The 19,506-nt window shown below is 39.6% G+C and overlaps 2 protein-coding genes across 2 annotated transcripts; both read left to right on the top strand.

The window, feature by feature from the left end:
* The first annotated feature begins 2,851 nt into the window (after positions 1 to 2,851).
* synpo2b (synaptopodin 2b) lies at positions 2,852 to 11,115 on the top strand. The gene is made up of 3 exons (XM_030055769.1): positions 2,852 to 3,539; positions 4,614 to 6,676; positions 8,931 to 11,115. Exons 1-3 carry the CDS (start codon positions 2,852 to 2,854, stop codon positions 9,465 to 9,467), a joined length of 3,288 nt encoding a protein of 1,095 aa, XP_029911629.1. The 3' UTR covers positions 9,468 to 11,115.
* Positions 11,116 to 11,997: 882 nt separating this feature from the next.
* On the top strand, positions 11,998 to 16,884 carry myoz2b (myozenin 2b). Its single transcript, XM_030058753.1, has 6 exons — positions 11,998 to 12,087; positions 13,559 to 13,675; positions 14,462 to 14,628; positions 15,167 to 15,278; positions 16,150 to 16,309; positions 16,410 to 16,884. The coding sequence occupies exons 2-6, from the start codon at positions 13,594 to 13,596 to the stop codon at positions 16,633 to 16,635; spliced, it is 747 nt and encodes a 248-aa protein (XP_029914613.1). The 5' UTR covers positions 11,998 to 12,087; positions 13,559 to 13,593; the 3' UTR covers positions 16,636 to 16,884.
* Positions 16,885 to 19,506: the final 2,622 nt, after the last annotated feature.

The following is a 19,506-nucleotide window of genomic DNA, read 5'->3' as shown; positions in this document are numbered from 1 at the left end:
GCAGGTTGTGGCTGGTGGTGCTTTATCTCACATTCAAATAAGATCACAGCTTTGCTCATTTGTTAAGTCCTACTGCTTACTCTAACTTTTGCATGCATGCATGTGTGTGTGTGTGTGTGTGTGTGTGTGTGTGTGTGTGCGCGCGCATGTTTGCAAACAGGCAGGCATACATGTAGAATGTGTCAAAGGGGCACTTTCTGAAATGTTTGAACAACCTATGGCACAACACTGGGCTGAGCAAAACCCCTTTTTTTCGGCAGTAGGGCCCAAGTGTTTTGACCGATACATTAATATATTGCACAATATAGCATGAAACCGGGGGCTTGGAGTCACAGTGGCGTATTTTTAAAATGGAAAACTTTTTGTACATAGCTGGAGCTCAGTGGCCTTGTGTGATCAGCTTCCAAGTGAAGAACTGATCCCAATGCACTTGCACTCTGACCTTTGAGTTGTGGCCCTGAAAGACAGCCTGTGCCTGTTGCAGAGCTGAAGCTCAACAGAGAGAGTATCCTGTCGTATACATTTAATATATAAATTGTATAGTGCATAGATACAAAATATGTATAGTATTTGATTATATATCATATTAAGGAATATGTGTGTCACGCTCAACATGTGTAGTACCACACCCACATCTCCCCCCAGTAAGTTTATATCTACCTATTTACTGTTTCTTTATTTGTTTGTTTGTTGTCTGTCTATCTATTTGTTTGTTTGTTTGTTTGTTTGTTTGTGAAGATATCCCAGTCCCACACTGCAGTAGATGGTTAAATAAAGGTAACTTGATGTTGTTCAGCTGCGATGTGGTGCCACCCTCTGGTGGGAAAGGCTTGAATTTTGATCAGAGAACTAAAAGGTTTTATTGCCCCCTGCTGACTTCCAACCAGCAAGGGGTTGCTCAGTTGGCCTTTTTTTTTCATTGGAGTGGTTCTCAATCCTGGTTGCTCAGGAATAATGTTTGTTTTCTGTCCTACCAGCTAATTAATTGCAGTTAACTGTATTTACCTGCTATCTGCTATAGTGACCACTAATATATAATACCTCAGTTATCCAAATTCTGATCCACGTGTCAGCCTTTTACAGACATGAGACTGCCTCATAGTTTCTAGTTTACTAATCTGTAATTGTTCATGTTTGAGTTCAGTTAAGCAGCATAAACAGACTGAACTTAAGGACAAATGTTTCCCTTTTAATCAGTTAATCAGTTGTTCTCCATGGAACTAGTGTGAAGATTATCACAACCCCACCGCCATAGCTTTCCACACTCTGCTTCCTTTAGAGGCTGTGAATTACAAACTATTACAGCATAGAGGGTCATAGTCCACTTTTTTTTTTTTTGTTTTTTGTTTTTACCGAAGGCCTTGTGCATGCAGTAAAGAATTATTTACATCAGAACCACCTTAAATTATCACAGCAAAGCTTCAAATCCCATTACCTCTATCTCCACCAAAACAATCTTCATAGATAGCAAGACAATTTTCTTTATTGATTTAGGCCATTTGGAGCATGCAATTCCAATATCTATCTACTTCCTTCTCTCAAGATTCATGTGTGGCAGTCTCCCTCCTCCTCTATATTGCATTTGATCACTTGTAGATCCATAAACCTCAAACAACTAACATCTTATTTGCATGTATTGAAATGTCTGGTCACTGATGAATTGACATTTGTACTAGGCCATTTGTGTTCTCATATTAACCCTTAGTCTTTCAACTATACAGTAACAGGGCCACATGGACATTATATTATATTAAGTGATACACATTGTATCCCTTTGCACTACAACCTATAACATAGTAAAATATATGTGACTGAAATGTTAACAGTAGGGTTTGAAACTTCATAACTTCAGTGACCCCTGAAGGTTCTTAGTAGTCCAAAAAAATGTGGCATATTTTTCTCCAGTGAATGATTTAGTTTAGTTTAATTTAGCTTTTTTTTTTTTTTTTTTTTTTTTTTTTTGAGCAGGTTTGGAATTTAAGTTTGTCCAATGGCAGTGAAAAACTTTTTCATTTCCTACTAATAGATAGATAGATAGATAGATAGATAGACTGACAAAATAATTTTTGAAGACAGTATACTGTGATCCACACTGATGCATGCAATTGTTTTTCAAGTGCATTTTAAACACTTCATTTCAGTGAGGGGTTAGGACACCTTGTAGTTGTATACTATGCACTATGTATAACGCATATTTTGTCTCAGATTTAGTTCTTAAATGGAAATGCTGACACACATTGATATTCATTGGAGTGATAGATGAGAAACTGGGAGGAAAGAAACCTCGCTGTATAAACAGTAGTTCGGAAAACAGCCACCCAATTGTTTTGATTGCGCTCTTGGATGTGGATGCTGTTTCCCAGATATTACATACCATTCCATTTAGAGCGATGGCAGCCCTGATGAAATTGCCAAGGCAAGGCTGCACTTCCTATTGGGGAGAGGAATTCATGCAATCAGTTATATTGTTGTTACAAAGGTTTAAAAGTGTACCATTGCTGCAGTGTCTGTGTCCAAACACTAAAACACTTAAATGTTGATGAACTGTATTCACATTGTGTAGAATTTTATTTCTAAATCATTGAGGTGTTTACTTGGCTTTGTCAAAGCATTAAACCTGATGGCAATATTCATGTTGGTCTAGGTAGAGATTATTTTCAAAGGTCCCAATATGTTGTGTTTTTAAATAAATAAAGTTAACCATTTGTTTGTGTAATTCTGAAAGTATTAAATATTGCATGTTTATGAACAGCCTTCAAAGTGAAAGGTCTCCTTGGCCTGAAGTTTTTTGTCTTTGACTTCATAAAGGTATCTTTGGTGACACCCAGGACCCTGTGAAAGTACAAAAGAGATGGAGCCTGAATCTGAAGACCCAGAGAATAATGATCATTTAGTCACTTGTTCAGAATCAGATGGTTCCCAAGAGCTTTGTGTTTCTGAGTCCCTGGAAGAATCCTACAATGATGATAGCATGAGTGATGCAGAGTTTCCCTCAGACCCACAGCCTGCTCACACCACTAAAGGTGACCTGGAGTCCCCAGAATGCCTTCAGTCAGAAGACTGGGAGTCTGAATGTGAGCAGGAGTCCCTCCCTGAACTAAGTGGAAGTGAGGAGGATGTTTCATCCAAAGAAATGGAAAACATCTACCTTGGTGAATCAAGAGAATCCATCACAGAATCTCGTCACTTTGAAAGCTTAGCACTGTCATTGTCCCCATCACACCCTGACCCAGAGCCTCGCACCTGCCAGATATTACAGGCACATTCCGCCTCATCTTCCTCCTCTCTTGGCTGTGGTGATGTGACCCTGGCCCCAGAACAACCTCTGGCAGACAGCAATAGGCAGAGCCCAGGGACTGGTATTGAAGTGAGAGGGAACAGGAGGATTGAATCTTCAGAAGAAGGAGGGTGCTGTGAAGCACCTCCTGCTCCTGTCTCCTTTGGAATTTCAGGCAAGAGTGCTGAGCAGGCAGAGAAGAGGAACTCTGAGTCTGACAGAGATCTGTGCAGACCCGACAGGCACAGGGCAAGGCACACACGTAAGTAGCTATCCTCTACCCTCATTCGTTAGATTCCAGTGTACGTATGTCGGCAGTAGTAACAATGCAGAATGCAGTGAAAACCAGTTTCTCTTTTCCAACTATGGTCTGATTTTTTAATGCATTAGATGTATTTTTATTTTCACATCCTTTAAAGTAATTGAGCTTTAAAGCAGCTTTAACTTATAAATTTCAATATACCTGCCTTCTATGTCACTGCAAATAATAAGATTATCATCTAAGTCTAAGTATTGTATATAGAAAAAGGATTTGTGCACAGGCTTTGAGGGTGCTGGTTATTTTCATGTCGTAATATGGGGTCTATTTGAAGTTGCAGGGTGACTTGCAGGGTGAATTCCCTATGGCTTTGATAGTCAGAGCAGAGTAAGAATAAAATATGACCATGTCTGTGATGAGGCCGGCAGAAACGCATTTGACAGACACCAGCATGTGTCACCCTGTCCTGTCATTTGATCCCTTTTCCAACCGTAAGTCTTGCCTGCAATGGAAAGTTGCTCCTCACTTTCTTTGCCTCATGGACCCCCCTAAGTTAGCTGTAAGTAAATATGGTGCTTTTATTAGTGTGCTTGCTTCAGCAATAACATTTTAAAAATTTCTCTAACTTAGTATTAGTGTATTGGCTTCATCAAGACCATTTTGAACATTTCATTAGTAATAATAAGAGGCCTAATAAACTATAAGCTGTTGGGTGCATTCTCATCTCTTTAAAGGGAAATATAAAATCTAAGTCAATCTTATGTTGACATTAAATAATACCTTCAATTATTATTGAGCTTCTCCATTATTTAAATGTATGGTTACCAAAGGAAAATGATACACTGTGGAAAAAATATTCAATAACAGAACAGTAAGTACTATGTAGTTCAACAAACTGGGCTTGCAAATACAGAAACATTTTGAATAAATGCATTTTCATCCACTTACTTCAGTAGTTACATTATGTAAGTTTTTGTTGTAGTATAATACTTTTATTTGCATTTTGCTCTCTCTCTCTCTCTCTCTCTCTCTCTCTCTCTCTCTCTCTCTCTCTCTCTCTCTCTCTGTCTCTCTCAGGGCTCAGCCACATCGAGAGCCAGTCAGAAAAACACATCAAAGAGACCAAGTCTAAATGTAAACGCATTGCTCAGCTTCTTATCGATGCACCAAACCCTCAAAATAAGGGAGCCTTACTGTTTAAAAAGCGTCGTCAGAGGGTCAAGAAGTATACACTTGTGAGCTACGGGACTGGCGAGAACGAGCTTGACAACGAAGACCAAATAGAGGAAGAAGCTAAAGAAGTCAGTACAGTTGGGTTTGACTTTGTGGCAACAAGTGACTCTGAGCTAGAGGAGGAGTACTCTGTCTATCGCCAGCAGCAGTATTTCAGTCTGAGCTGGGAAAATTTTCAAGACATGGAGGGACTGCCAGAAACAAAAGGAAAGGGTGTCAGGATGTTTGCCCAACGTCGCCAGCGGATGGATGAAATTGCGTTACAGCATGAGGAAATGAGGAGTAAAGGAATACCTGTGGAGGCTATATCAGAGGCTGAACATAGAGAGATACAGGATACTTACAACACAGAGGAAACCTACAGGCATGCTGATCAGGCCAGTCAAAACTACATGGATACAAGTCTCAAACAGAACTTACAGTATCAAGAAAATATTCAACAGATGAACCACCAATACAATGTGCCAAGACCCTTGGTGCCAAACAGAACTGCCAAGCCCTTCCTAGGATTTCAAGGTTGTGCATCAACTCCCCAGTTGCCTGGTGTGGCTGCCCCAGTGACAAAGAAGCATGAACTGAAATTCAAAGTACCTGTGCCTATTAACACGAGTCCAGATGTTTGGTCCCCAACTGGCGACATCATAGCCTCAAGAGATGAGCGCATATCTGTGCCAGCTATCAAGACTGGCATCTTACCAGAGTCAAAACGGAGAGGCACTAATAAACAGTCATCAACTACAGAGCACGCACCTGATAGTTACCTCCAAAAACAGGGAGAAAGGAGGTCTTACATTGAACCAGAGGAAGACTTTTTTAGTCTTGGTGCTGAGGCTTGTAACTTCATGCAACCCAGAACAGTAAAGCTCAAGAATCCCCCTCCAGTTGCTCCTAAACCCAACATTGATCCAGCCTGCCCACCTTGGTTAGCAAAGAGTACCTCTCTTGAGCCCTTTCATCCACCAAGAAGTCCAGTTTCACCATCTTCTCGTAGTCCTGTGGGGCCTCATACTCAGCCTAACTTACAGCAGCAAGACTGGGATCAGGCTCCACAGATGGTCAACCGTTGGGCACCAGTTCAAACTCAGACATCACTTCAAATGCCATCTAATGCCTGGGCACCGGTCAGCTCCTCACCTCAGCCTCAACCAGCCATGAATAGCTGGAGTCTACAGCCACCTCGATCGCCTGTGAGTACTCCAGTTCTCAGTCCAACCTACAGCCCACTTCACCCACCGTCACCCTCAAGGAATAAGTCAGCAAGTGGTGCTAACTCAGTTGCCTCTTGTCCACCACAAGCAGGAACCTCATACAGCCATGCATCAAAAGCAGCACCTGCTTCTCCAAAGGGCCAGGCCTTAAACAGAGGTATTAGTCGAGCTGCTGAAGGTCCAACTATGACAGGAAAAGGTGCAGAGCTATTTGCCAAGAGGCAATCCCGCATGGAGAAATTTGTGGTTGATGCTGAAACGGTGCAAGCCAATAAAACAAGATCCCCCTCCCCCACCTCATCACTCCCTACCTCTTGGAGGTATTCTTCCAACGTTCGTGCCCCACCTCCTTTGTCATACAATCCCCTTCTTGCTCCTTTCTACCCTCCATCAGCTGCCAAGCAACCCCCTTCCACAAGCCCCAAAATCAACCCAAAGACCAAAGCGAAGCCTAAAGTGCCCACAAAGCATCTCAACTCTTTAGATGTGATGAAACATCAGCCATATCAGCTGGACTCCTCACTCTTCAAATATGATGCAGTCACTGAGGCCAAAGGCCCGAACCCCAAAACACCTCCAGCACTAAAGTCTGAGGTTATCCCAACCCCCAAATCTAGTTCTTCCCATTCATACTCTCCTCATAATGCCTCTGACCTTGCTGTTCCAAGCAAGTCAAAATCCCCTAAGCCCTCTGGATCGGTAAGTTCCCAATTTCCTTCTACCCGCCAGAACACAAGATCAACTGAGCCTCTTTCACTTGACAAGCAACTGGATGAAAAGCCCACTGTCACATCTGCTGCCCGTCACATAACCAAAAAGCAAGCTCCAAGCGTTTCGCACCAGCTATCTCTTGGTGACAGCTTAGCTTCAGCCTTCTCTCCTGCATCCCTCATTGCTAGAGGTGCACGGCAAATGGCTCCTCGGCCAAGATTTTCTGCTAAAAAAACAGTGGCAACAGGCAAACACTGGAAGCCTGTTGTTATGCAACATTAGTTCTAACATATGGTCAGGTTTGAAATAGCAAATCACTCAGAAAATAGAACACACTTTATTCTGCACTGCAGTGGAATTGAAAATTTCAAAGATCAGTCTTTTTTTTTTTTTTTTTGCACTGTCAAAATGTAGGCTATGCATTCAAAATCAGCTGTGTAGGGAGCAGTGTAAACCTCTATCTAACTGGCAATGATAATAGAAAAAAGGCTACACACAACAGGTATTCAGTACAGTATATACAGAAAAGCTTTCTAAACAGCTAAAATTTAATATGATGCAACATAAATGAGAATAAAATATCTTATCTGTTTTTATCAACTTCCCAAAACTTATGGAGGAGGACGTGTGCTGGGTCAAAGAAAACGTGAGACTAACATAATATTGAGTTATTCTCTGAAAGTGCTATAATGTGCAAAAAATAATATGTAATAATATGTGTCTAGAGAGCCCAGCTAGGATCTCTAGATTGAGCCCCCCAACTAAACTAAATTTATATTTACTTGTATTTACTTTTATGAATAAAGTGTTTATCATTGACCTCAAAGTAATAGCAATTACTAAATTTATAGACTATTTCAAACATTTTGGACTCCAATTTTAATGAACATTACTCACCTCTGGGAACATAAACCCAGAGTTTTGCCTTATACTGTATTTACACTATACTGTAAATAAATTGGTGTGATTGGGGAGATATGTGCACTTCTTTTTGGATGCATTTGATTTGCAATTCCTTCAGTCTCATTCCAAACTTTGATGATCAAAGCATTCGATTTTGTTGTGATCATTAACCCTCACAACCTTAAATGTTTTTTTTTTTTTCAATGTGGATTTTTTTTTTTCCATAAATCAGTTATGGCCAGTTATTTAACTGTCAGTAAAGTGAACTGACATCCTGTATTTTCATCCTTGATGTAAGACATTAGCAAGTTTACTTCTGATATTTACACATTCTGCTACTGGTGGCACATTACCAATAGCAGCTCAAAATGGAGAAATAATTCAGACTCTGTTTTGTTTGTCCCTATGTCTGTCTTTCCGACATATCATTGTTTATTGCACTTCTTGAACTCTGCACAATCATGCTATTAAATTTCTCTTTTACCCATGTTTGTGTGTTTCCTGTGTGTCACTAGCTTGTTTTCTTCACACTGTTTTTCTTGAGCTGAACCACATTCCTCCTTTCTTTCTCACTGTCTCACACTTAAATGTGATGGAAATAGTTACTGTGCCTTCAGCGACAGCTCTTCTCTCCCATGCACTGCTTGGTTATCTTCATCCACTTAGTATCTGATATTGTAAACATGTGCCGGGGGGCTGCCACTGTCACTGCGCTGGTTGACTTTATCTTTCAACTTGAGTGGACTGATGGGTATGTTTTTGTCACAGGATATCCACCAGCCTACTGGTAGCTTGTCTGGAACTATAGACAAGAACTAATATAGTAAACTGTGGACTTGAAACAATTTCTTACTCAAATTTGTTGCTTTAAGATACAGATAGGCTATTAAGGAATTGAAAAAAAATGCTATCAATCTGATATAGTTCCACACAAACACTCATCACTCTATTTTTTATGTTTATGTCTTAGTGACATTGATACTGATTTATTTTAAGTTTCTTGAACCCGTAACAGCAGGTAAGTTGTGAAATGTTCTTCAGTTACTCTTAATTGGTGTGGCAGTCAGAAATGATCCTAACAAAGGAGAAGTAACTTGTTAAAATTTTAAAATTTGCAATTTCACAATCTTTGTTTCCATTTTTTGTTTTGTGTGTGTGTGTGTGTGTGTGTGTGTGTGTGTGTGTGTGTGTGTGTGTGTGTGTGTGTGTTTAAACAAAATCTTATCTGCATAATTCAGGTTATGTTATTGTTGTTCAGCCTGCCATGATACCAGAAGGTGGCAGCAAAGTCTGTAGCACAACTGTTTCATCAATCAACGAGCATGTGATTTTTTTTCAGGGATTTGGCAGAAGCCACTCCCTGAGCCTGCCCAGGCGGCTGAATTCTGTGCCCGCTCACAGATCTCTGTCCCCTGTGGGCACACCTGGATTCCAGCCATCTTTTATACCTACACAGAGGCAAACGTCCTGGCAAGAGAAGGCCTACAAGCCTCTCTCACCCTGGGAGGCAGCGTGCAGAAGCCCCATTGGTTCAGTGGACGAGGCCTTTGTGTTCCAGAGTCCACAGTCATCCATCGCCACGAATGTCATATCCGCAGGGCAGCGCAGATCTCTGCCAGAGCCTCCAGCTGAATGGAAGAACAGGGTGTCTCTTGATCCTGCCGCTGTCAGTAAAGTTCACTATCACGCAGCCCCAACTCTACAGGTTCCATCGATAAGCAGGACACGGTCACCTGAGAAACCAGCTTTCTGTGGGCCTCCCTTTAGACCAGCCCAGCCTCTAAGGTCTGCTGGTAAGGCCACTACTGGCTTCATGGGACAAGGCACCAGTCCAACAAAGTACTCTCCCCTGCTTAGCACAGCCCACAGAAGTTAATGCCATCCTGATTAAGGCAAACATGCCATAGATACAGAGAAGCCAACATTTCTGTAGACATAACTAGTAAATGTTGTAGATGATCAGTGACATTAAAAATAAAAGACACTAAACTGAAGTGACCCCTCACTGGTTGACACCCCCCCCCCCCCTCCCCAACCCCCCATGTCATATATATTAGACCAATTTTTGTTTTATTTTATTTTATTTTATTTTATTAATTCTATTTTTTGATAGCAGTGCATTCCATAAGACACAAGCAGTCATTTTTTGGTTTGAAGAGCACAATATTCATCCGTTCTTTAAAGAGCATTAATTGGAGATTGCTCAGTAGTGTCTATATATATATGTATATATACATATATATATAGATATATATAGATATCTATAGATAGATAGATAGATAGATAGATAGATAAGCAAGTAAGCATTATTATTACAAACAGGGATGGACCATATCAATAGTGCAAAGGGGGAAAAAATCTTATTATCTCCCTCACTATGCAATGCACTAGGGGAGGTCTTAAAGCAGGTTTTTCTATTATTTTAAACTGTAAGTTGCATGATGTGAAGCCACACCTGCAAACATAAGAACATGAAGTTATTTGTGGCTGAAGTATTATGAATTAAAACTAAATATCATATCACTTTGCACATTTTACATGTGTACACATTTCTAAATTTTTATGTAAAGCAATGGCATAAAGTGATATGTAACTGAAATGAGTTGTGTTATGCAAGTTGAACTGAATGTGTTGTAGATGTTATTGAGAGGTTTATGGATATCATGAATTAAATGTTTTCTGGACTGATTTAAAAAAGCTTAGTTAAAAAAGTTGCTGGTAATGACATGTTTTGGTCAGGGGAGGGAGGGGTGCTGAGAAAAAAATGCTTTAAGAAATATTTAATTTTTTTTATCACTTGTGTATTAAATGTTCTTCACTGAAGGTGTTTTGTTTTTTAAATTAGATTTTAAACACACTGATTTTATGGGTACTTTTCCAAGTTGAGATTTTTCACTTTGTATGACATCTGAATGTTTCATACGGTGGTAATCACTACAGAGGTCACTCGAACACTTATGTTATTACACCTGCAGCAGCCATTGCAGGCCATTACCACATTCATTAATAGTATGGAAGAAGTGAATACTGTTAGGTAAAACATATCCTAGACCATTCCTATCACCTTGTAGTGACTGCAAAATGAGCAGAGTAGTGAATTTCCCGTAAACATTTTGCAAGGGTTTTTTTTTGTGTGTAGAAAGCAGCACACTTGTAGTAAGAGCCTGGATTCCTGTGATGGTTGCATCTTATCATCTTAACACTTCTGAACTGAGAAACTGTATGCAAGCTTTCCGAAACATTTATCAGTGTTTATTTCCATGATTTTGGTTTTCAGGTTATAAAGAGGATAATCATGCATGTGTACACTGATAATTTATCCCACCTTTGATGATACATTGTGTGACATTGCAGTGGTAAAGTGGTGTGAGGGTTTCAGTATGAACGGCATGACCATGTTAGCCTCTCGTTGACAGCTTGTTGGAGTGGAATATTAATTTTTGCACTTTATAAACATAAAGTAAAAATTTAAATTGTCTTAAGCTCTTTAAAAAAAGTTTATTTCTATGCTTAAAATCCAGTTGTATCACGATTTGAATTAAAAAGAAAGCATTATAAAATGCAATGTTGATGTTTTTTCTCTTGACTTTGGAACCATCCATGTATTATTTCATGAAGACTATGCATTCATGGTATGGAACAGCGTCCATTTCTTAGAATAAAAACACATTTTCATTTACAATAAGTAAAAAAGCTTTGAATTTACATCAATGGTTACATTCATTTAATAGTGGTGTTATTATATTAGTTTTAGCATAAATATTACATACTGTCAAACAGGACGTCCACTCATATCTCAACAAACTTCTTTCATGTCCATGTATTACACAATAGAGTGTGTGTGTGTGTGTGTTGCATACTGTGTGTGTGTGTGTGTGTGTGTAGTATGATGACAGGGTTGTCTGCCAGGGGAATGACCTCTATCGTGCAGGAGGGCGCTGTGTAAAAAGTCTTTGGGTGACCTCACCATCTCAAGGCTGAGGTTGCAATCCCCTTTAACCCTCCTCAGCAAATCATCTCATTATCCAGACACTATAGTAAAATTACACATTTAGGAGAGAGAAGTACATTTTGTAGACATACTCCTATTAAAAACCACTCAAATGTGTAAGCACGGTGCCCACACAGAAACACAGAAGCATTCTCTCTTAGAAGATTCAAAAAGAGGGAAAAGGAGCTGGTGTCTGGTCTGGAGGGGAGTCCTTGCCCCGAACAGAACATCATTGGGCATTGAGTGTCGTCTATCCTCGGCTCTCTCTCTGGTAACTATCCTTGTCCCGTGGTGTTTGTGAGTGGTTTTGAGTGTTTGGCAGGTTAAATTTAGCCTATTGATGTAAGCTGCATTCCACTGACAACAGACACAGAGACACCCTCACAGTTTGGCTTTAGTGTCCGGGAGTGTGAAGATCAGGGAGGATCAAACTACCTAGGTTGACCCCTGAGCCTCTCTGCCTCCCCTCAAGGATACAGGTTGCATACTAGGGACACCATCACAGGTAGGGACAAGCCTCAACAGTGTGTTTTTGTGAATGTGACGTATAATGAAATTATATTGATGTCAAATTAGAACATTTGAGAGGTCATTGTATTCCTGCTGCTTCTGAATGAATTTTCCAATGAGTTTTGCTATAAATAATATATTTATGTCATTCCCTTGCAGATAAGCAAAAACAATGCCTTACAATTTAGATATATTTTCTGTCATTAAAATAATATTGTTCTGTATTCTCACTGACATGATTTTCTAAAACTACATTAATTTGAATGATCATCATTTAATTTTTTTCCACCTTATATTTACCAAAGCAAAGTCATCAAATGGACATGAGATGAGTGTAAATAAATGAAGTGTAAATGATGAGGAATTAATAGATATACCTATTAGTGACAACAAGAAAAAGACATAATTGAGAAACATACTGTACAGTATCATGAGCTGCATTTAGCAAGGACAAAATCATCTTTAGTCCAATGTAACAAAAAAACAAAACAAAACAAAACAAAACAAAAAAACCCTCTCTGGATTTTCTATGGATACATTTCCTGCTAATATTTTGTTGGTATCGATTTGCATTAGAACAACAATTTCTTTTGGCAAGATCATATTTCTTGTACCCAATTACATAGATACATCCCAAGGACACTGTGTTCACCTGCCACTCACGCAGAGACGATTTATGTTTTGATAATGTGTGACATTGCAAAGAAAAATGTCACTCAAATCGTTTGTCAAATTTTAAGTATGTTCGATTTTAAAAAGCTACCTCCAATTTCCTTCCACTTGCAAATGAAATGGAGCCTAACTAATTTTTACGCATAATGTTTGCTGAAGGCAATCCGAAGAGGAAGAAGAAAAAAAACATCTACTATATGTCATTACAGCACAACTGCTCTTACAGTATTTAATGTGCAGCCTTCCAGTTTGGCTTCCAGTATACACTGGCAGCAAATGGGACTCATGTACCTTTTTGAACTCAAATACTGTTTGTTTCTCTTTCAGCTGAGCCAGCTTTATATCACATTAACGTATATTATATAACAGAACAGAGTAATAAAATATGTCCTCATCCCCAGAAAATATTTTTTCTAGCCTGAGTTTCATCTTGCCTCTGTCCTTTTCTCTCAACAATGTACTATATGTACATTGGTATGGCATCACAGACTCAGGGTCTGATAAAAGCCACAACTGGCTTATTTAAAAAGTAAAATAGATTTAAAACTTAGTGTTGACTGCAAATGCCAATAAAATGACCTTTAATACCCTTGACACAGGTTTCATTGTGCCAGTCACTGTACTGCATTAAATAGATTTCAGTACCCCATTAGCCTTCAATGACAGTATTGCCACGTGTTTACCTCTGGACTAGTATTGCACTGATATACCAGTCGGTTCATAGTGTTTGGAATACAGATCCCTCGCTTTAAGTTAGGCAGAACAACTACATGCTGTCCTTTATGTGTTTCCAGTACTCCTGGTTTCGGCCACCCTTCCCAAAGCCACAATGTCACAATTCTGTACAATGCCAACTGGAGAGAGGAAGATGCATGCAGCAGCTATTTGCCGAGAAGTCCATGGTACCAATGGTATGATCGTGAGCCGAGGCTCAGCAGAGAAGTACACTGCTGCTAGAGAAGATCCATTTTGATCTTAGTTCAAAATGTCAGGGCTATTCTCCAGCACTTGCCATAAATAAGCTAATGGGATGATTTACAACCTATGGCGACTTCATCCTTTGTCGTTGTCCTTTTCAAAAGGCTATTTCTGGGTGGGTGGGTGGGTGTGTGTGTGGGTGGGAGAGGGGAGGGAAGGGGTGTGGGATACTGTGAGGGTCCATGACAGCTGGGGTACATTCCGACTGCAGTGGTTGGGGAAGCATCATGGTCATCCAAAACTAAGTCTCAAGTGCCATGATAACTCATTTTCCATTATGGCAAATGTGGATTTTGTGACATTTCCATGCAGTATTATGGTCTGTGATGTCATCTGGCCCTTGGACATTTCCTAAGACTGTTCAGTGGGTAATGATAATGAATAGTCACAGTACTCAGGAGATTTCTCTGTGTATATGGGTACATTTTCAGTTCTCAAACAAACCCTCTGTGAAGGGATTTGATTAAAAATGTACTTTCCTCAGAAGATATCACTGTTTCCTTCACTGTGATCTCAGTGAAATTAGGAAATGACGGGCCCATGTACATGTTTCATGTTTATAGTACAATGAGAAAGTTACTGACCCACTATTAACATGGGATTTGTGTTGTGCAACTAATAAACCATTACAGATGATTGCCCCCTGTAGGTGCATTCTACACAGCGTGGTTTATTTTTTTCTGCATCATAATTATGTTCTTATCTCTTTCGTGTAACAGGGGACGTAATGGACCTGGGAAAGAAGCTCAGCACTCCCAAAGACATTATGTTGGAGGAGTTATCATTGCTTTCCAACAGAGGTTCCCGTCTTTTTAAAATGCGCCAGAGGAGATCTGACAAATACACATTTGAAAGTATCCAAAATGAAGCAAATAAACAGCTAAATGTAAGTCTGATTTCATCTTCACTTGATGTTCATGTAGACATTCATTTCATTTGATCAAATAACAGGATAAAGAAAAACAAATACTTCTGTCCTATCCTCTTGCAACATATATAAATGTTTCTGTTTGGAGTTTTGGTGTGAGTGTTGATTGAATAAACGTTTGGGAAATTCTTGGTATGTAGCTTATAAAGCTCATCTATTGGAAAAATTCTACTTGTGGCAAAAGTGTTACACCACATGGTTGATTGGGAGAAATATGTGGCTCATGCCCTTTGCCTCTTCTGCTCAAGCCAAATCTTAAGAGAGGCTGCTGAGGCACTTTGTGAAGCTGCTCCTTTGCTTATCAGTGCCTACTGTTGTGTGTGTGTGTGTGTGTGTGTGTGTGTGTGTGTGCATTAGTGTCTGCATACATTATGAGTGCATGCAAGAGAGAGCAGACGGCACAGAAGTACCACACTGATGCACAATTCATTAAATTATTATGAAAACACAAAATTTCAATGTGAATATGAGCAGTGTGTTTTATCCTGTTTTGCAGAGTGATATTTTAACTGAGAATGCAAACAATGTTGAAAACGTGGATGTAGATAAAACATCTCCCAACACACCAGGCCACGGAAATGCTGCAAATCCCGACGGCACTGCTCCAGGTAATGAAGCTTTGCAGTATATGTCAGGCATAATATGTAATATTAAGTTATGCAATAATGGTGTGATTTAAAACACATTCATAAACCATAATTCTACTTGTTACAATTATAAGTGCTATCTTTTGAAGTAGCCTATGTATTGTCTGATCGACATTGTGAGTGTATTTGGACATTGAAAATCCACAATTGTATTCGCCTCCTCTCCCACTGCTGAAGAACTACTCTGCATCACCATCAAAACAAGCCTTGCTGCCACACAGTCAAATGACAGCTATAGTGGTTATGTAATGCTGTCATATTAATGAAAACTGCTATAATACACTCATAGCAATAGGTCTTGTCTTACAGGAGGTGGATATGCCAAGCATGATACATGCAATTTTTCCATCTGAGTTTAAAGATCACGTTATTCAGCTTGAGCCGGCTCAAAATTTCACAGGATCACATACTCTTCAAAATAGATTTGACAAGAATTTACTTTACTTGCACCATAAAGTTATTTTTTAATAGCCAGTGGAGCCTTATATATAAACTGATCTGCTTCTATGTGGTGTCCTCTTACTGTATGTCAAGCTCAACGAACTGCCTTTTGACGTGTCCGGTGGTGGCGACACTCTCAGAGTATGCACTATTTTAAGGCCTCAGATCATAATGATGGACAAATCACTCTGCGTGTTAAAAGTGTTCTCTGATTACTGTCACAGCTCATAACCCTACGGTGTCAGCCAAACTTTACAGCCCAATTAAATGCTCAATATTTAGCCTCAACATCAACTCTCAGATCATTTTATTTGCAATGCTGAAATAACGCTCAAACGTAATCTCACACTGTCATTTTGCCTTTTTTCTGTTGTGTTTCTTTGTTTGGAAGATGCAGCTGCAGAGAAGTTCAACACAGCTATGCCCAAGTCCTATCACTCCCCGTGGGAGCAGGCGATCCTCAGTGACCCAGACCTGGCTGAAACCCTCAAACTTCAAATGCCTGTCCCAGAGCCTCGGCAAGATCTTCCCGACTACAAATGCTTTAACCGGTGAGATTTGTATGAACACATCAGCCATATTTGGTTTTTTGCTGAATCTGTACAGAGCTCTTAAAAGAGTCACACTCACACAGTTTATCTGTATATGCAGGGTTGCCACCCCTTTTGGTGGTTTTGAAAAAGCTCCCAGAGGAATCACTTTCAAACTCCCTGAAGTGGACCTGAACCCCCCTAAGTACCCAGAGCTCCAGGACCCAGGGGTGAAGCGGCCCACCTTCAACAGGACGGCCCAGGGTTGGATATCTGACGGCAGCCCGATTATTCTACCCACTATTCCTCTGGAGCCCATGGCTGTCCCCGAGTCCGATGACCTCTAGATGGGCCTTGTGTCACCTGGCAACATGATCTTAGCTGTAATATTTTGGTCTCTCCTGCGACTGCAGAGTGTTGGTCAGTTAGTAACTTGGTTTCTCTCCATACTTGGTTCAGCAACCATAACATCTAGATTCAGTTCAGGACAAAAATCACTGACTTAGATTTTTGTGCCAGCAGACCTCCTTAAAATTTGATGGCATTGACAGTATGTAATTAAATTTTTGTTGATTTTCCCATGCAATGAACAACAAAAGTTTTCAGTGTCTGCATTTGTTCTACAATTGGATTTACCTGTAAGTTTAATTTAATTTAATTTCATATCAAAAGAATGTCATGTAAATAGCAAAAAAAAAAAAAAAACAACAACAAAAAAACCAAAAAAACATATACATTCAAAGATATAGTTGGTCCACTGATAGTGAAAATGTAGATGTGTAAACATGAAGTGATCGATATGTAAATAAAGGATGTGATTTATTTTATCATGACAAGAGCCAAACTGGAATATGCCGTAAGTTTGTAACCTTGCCATTCATGACTAGACACAATAAGACCTCATATTATAAACTGATGGCAAATATTTATTAAAGTAAATTTAAGGCATTCATCACAAAAAATTCCTAAAACTGGAAATCTCTGTAAGGTATCTGTACAAATGAAATAAAATCTACAGTGGAAGCTATTTTTTGTGTCCATGTCCTGAATCCTGCATAGAAGATTTATGACAGTGTAAAGCAGTGATGTTAGAGAAACTGTCCAGTCTACATTCTTGCCAAGACCGATTTCAGATTTATGAACACAGTTTCAGAATGGTTGGAAACAGTCCGTCTGTAATCTTGATAAAAAAAAAAAAAAAAAAAAAAAAAAAAAAGTCTTTCATACATTTTCATCTTCATCTTGTCCAGACAGGTAAAAAAAAAAATACTAATTATGTGGGGGTTCTCTACAACTGAAGACCAAAGACTGAAATACCTTGACATTTCATTCCAAAAATGCTCTCCGCTTCATAGTAGAATAGTTTCTGATGAGACCCTGTGCAGAAAAATATGAAGTGGATATTATTGTATTCACATTCTCTTGAGTTGTATAGTGGCAATAGGTGACAGACATAAATCATCTTCTTTGTTTGCAGTAACTGGGGTAAAAGTGGTAAGTGTTCCATAATAAAACTACTGCAAACAGCGGTGTAACAGAGGGTAAGTGTAGCTATACAAAGTATCCCCAACTCTGGGACTGTTTAGAATATAGCTTCATCCATTCATCACACAACCATCCATCCATCTTGACACACTGAGAACACTCATTAACACACCTCATAACAAGTATGTTTGGGTAATTGTTTGTTCAGTGATAAACATGTACACCTTAAAAAAAAAAATAAAAATAAAATATATATGTATGTTCCTCCTGTTTTTGTCCTGGTTCACGAGCCGGGTCATGACACTTACGCACCCATCAGCTTAACAGTCCATAATCTACCTTCCTACTTGATTGTACACCCACCTCATCAACTAACACCACAGTCCTGACTGCATAGCAACACCATACATGAATGCTGATTACAGAAGTCCCTTGGTGGTATTTTGCTGTGAGGCTCACAGACTGAACTGTGTTCCCTGAGCTTCGGGCTGTTTTCAAGCGACTAATTTCCATAGGGCTACAGAAGACAAATGTATGAACGAAATGTTATTTCACCTGCATGAAGACTGTGCAATTACTTCAACATATTTTGCTTATCTTCAACTTAAAAAATGCTATTACTAGTCCATATAAACAAAAAAAAAATCAAAATATGGAAGTATATCCATAGAGGCTATAGGCTGATTCTGAGCCCCGCAGGTCTCTACAACCACACTTCCAGTGAAGATGAAGAAGAATGAAGATAAAAAATCTCATTTGATTCAGAAAACTGGCAAAAGAAAGCCAGTGGGCTACTTGTTAAAACTTAGATGCATAAGCCAAATGTAATAATAATCTAAGCATCAGTCGGTGGACCTGATATAAGGTACAGTTTCCCCTCTTGGACTGAGGGTAATGTGTTCAAAACAACTTAGCAGAGCAGCTGTGCAACAGTCAGCAGGAGGGATGTACAGTACAGCCTGATATTCTCAACCTTTTTATAAATAAAACTACAGTAAAAACTCTTCACATGTCTCTAGGGAGGCTTCAATGCTATCGCTGGGGTTGGACTAACAGCTGAATGTATTACACTGCACAAAACCCCGCCAGTTCCTTTAGATAAGACCAGAGAAATGCTATATATAGCTGTAAATACACATAATACTACATAATACATAATGACTTGGACTAGAAAGATTTATTATCAGAGGTATTTTTTCTATCCAGAAAGTGCCTGTTCAGTATTTCTCTGCACCATTCATTATTGGACTGTAATTCTGCAAAGATTTCTGTGTATAAGAATACAAAAATAGCATGTTACGCTATTTTTCACAGTCTGGCCCGCATGCTGTACACACACACACACACACACACACACACACACACACACACACACACACACACATACACACACACACACACACACACACAGAGAGAGAGGGAGAGAGAGAGAGAGAGAGAGAGAGAGAGAGAGAGAGAGTGTAAATAATCTACCAGGCTCCATTGACACACTATATTTAAAGAAAGCAAGAATAGCAGCAGCAGATGAACATTTAGCACACAGCAAGGGAAAACAAAAATACAGCAGAGAAAAGGGGGGAAAAAAAGAAAAACTAACTCATCCCTCTTTGGACCATCAGCCTAGTTCAGTCTCCCTGCCTTCCCTGAAAACCTGCTCAGCCCTGCAGGCTTTCCCCTGCCAGGCCCTCCATCTGCCCCAGTTTTGTGGTTCCCTGCCCAGTACCTGTTTACTG

Source organism: Myripristis murdjan, chromosome 1 (genome assembly GCF_902150065.1).
Source record: "Myripristis murdjan chromosome 1, fMyrMur1.1, whole genome shotgun sequence".
In the NCBI taxonomy this organism is placed as follows: domain Eukaryota; kingdom Metazoa; phylum Chordata; class Actinopteri; order Holocentriformes; family Holocentridae; genus Myripristis; species Myripristis murdjan.
The sequence above is the reverse complement of the archived record's forward strand: the minus strand, read 5'-3'. Positions and strand labels throughout refer to the sequence as shown.

Bases quoted from the DNA above. Each gene is read 5' to 3' on its own strand.
- myoz2b (XM_030058753.1), top strand. From the start codon at position 13,594: ATGTCACAATTCTGTACAATGCCAACTGGAGAGAGGAAGATGCATGCA. The intron at 13,676-14,461 runs GTATGATCGTGA...TTCGTGTAACAG, and splicing joins AGAAGTCCATGGTACCAATG to GGGACGTAATGGACCTGGGA. The intron at 14,629-15,166 runs GTAAGTCTGATT...CCTGTTTTGCAG, and splicing joins AAGCAAATAAACAGCTAAAT to AGTGATATTTTAACTGAGAA.
- synpo2b (XM_030055769.1), top strand. From the start codon at position 2,852: ATGGAGCCTGAATCTGAAGACCCAGAGAATAATGATCATTTAGTCACT. The intron at 3,540-4,613 runs GTAAGTAGCTAT...TGTCTCTCTCAG, and splicing joins GCACAGGGCAAGGCACACAC to GGCTCAGCCACATCGAGAGC. The intron at 6,677-8,930 runs GTAAGTTCCCAA...ATTTTTTTTCAG, and splicing joins CCCCTAAGCCCTCTGGATCG to GGATTTGGCAGAAGCCACTC.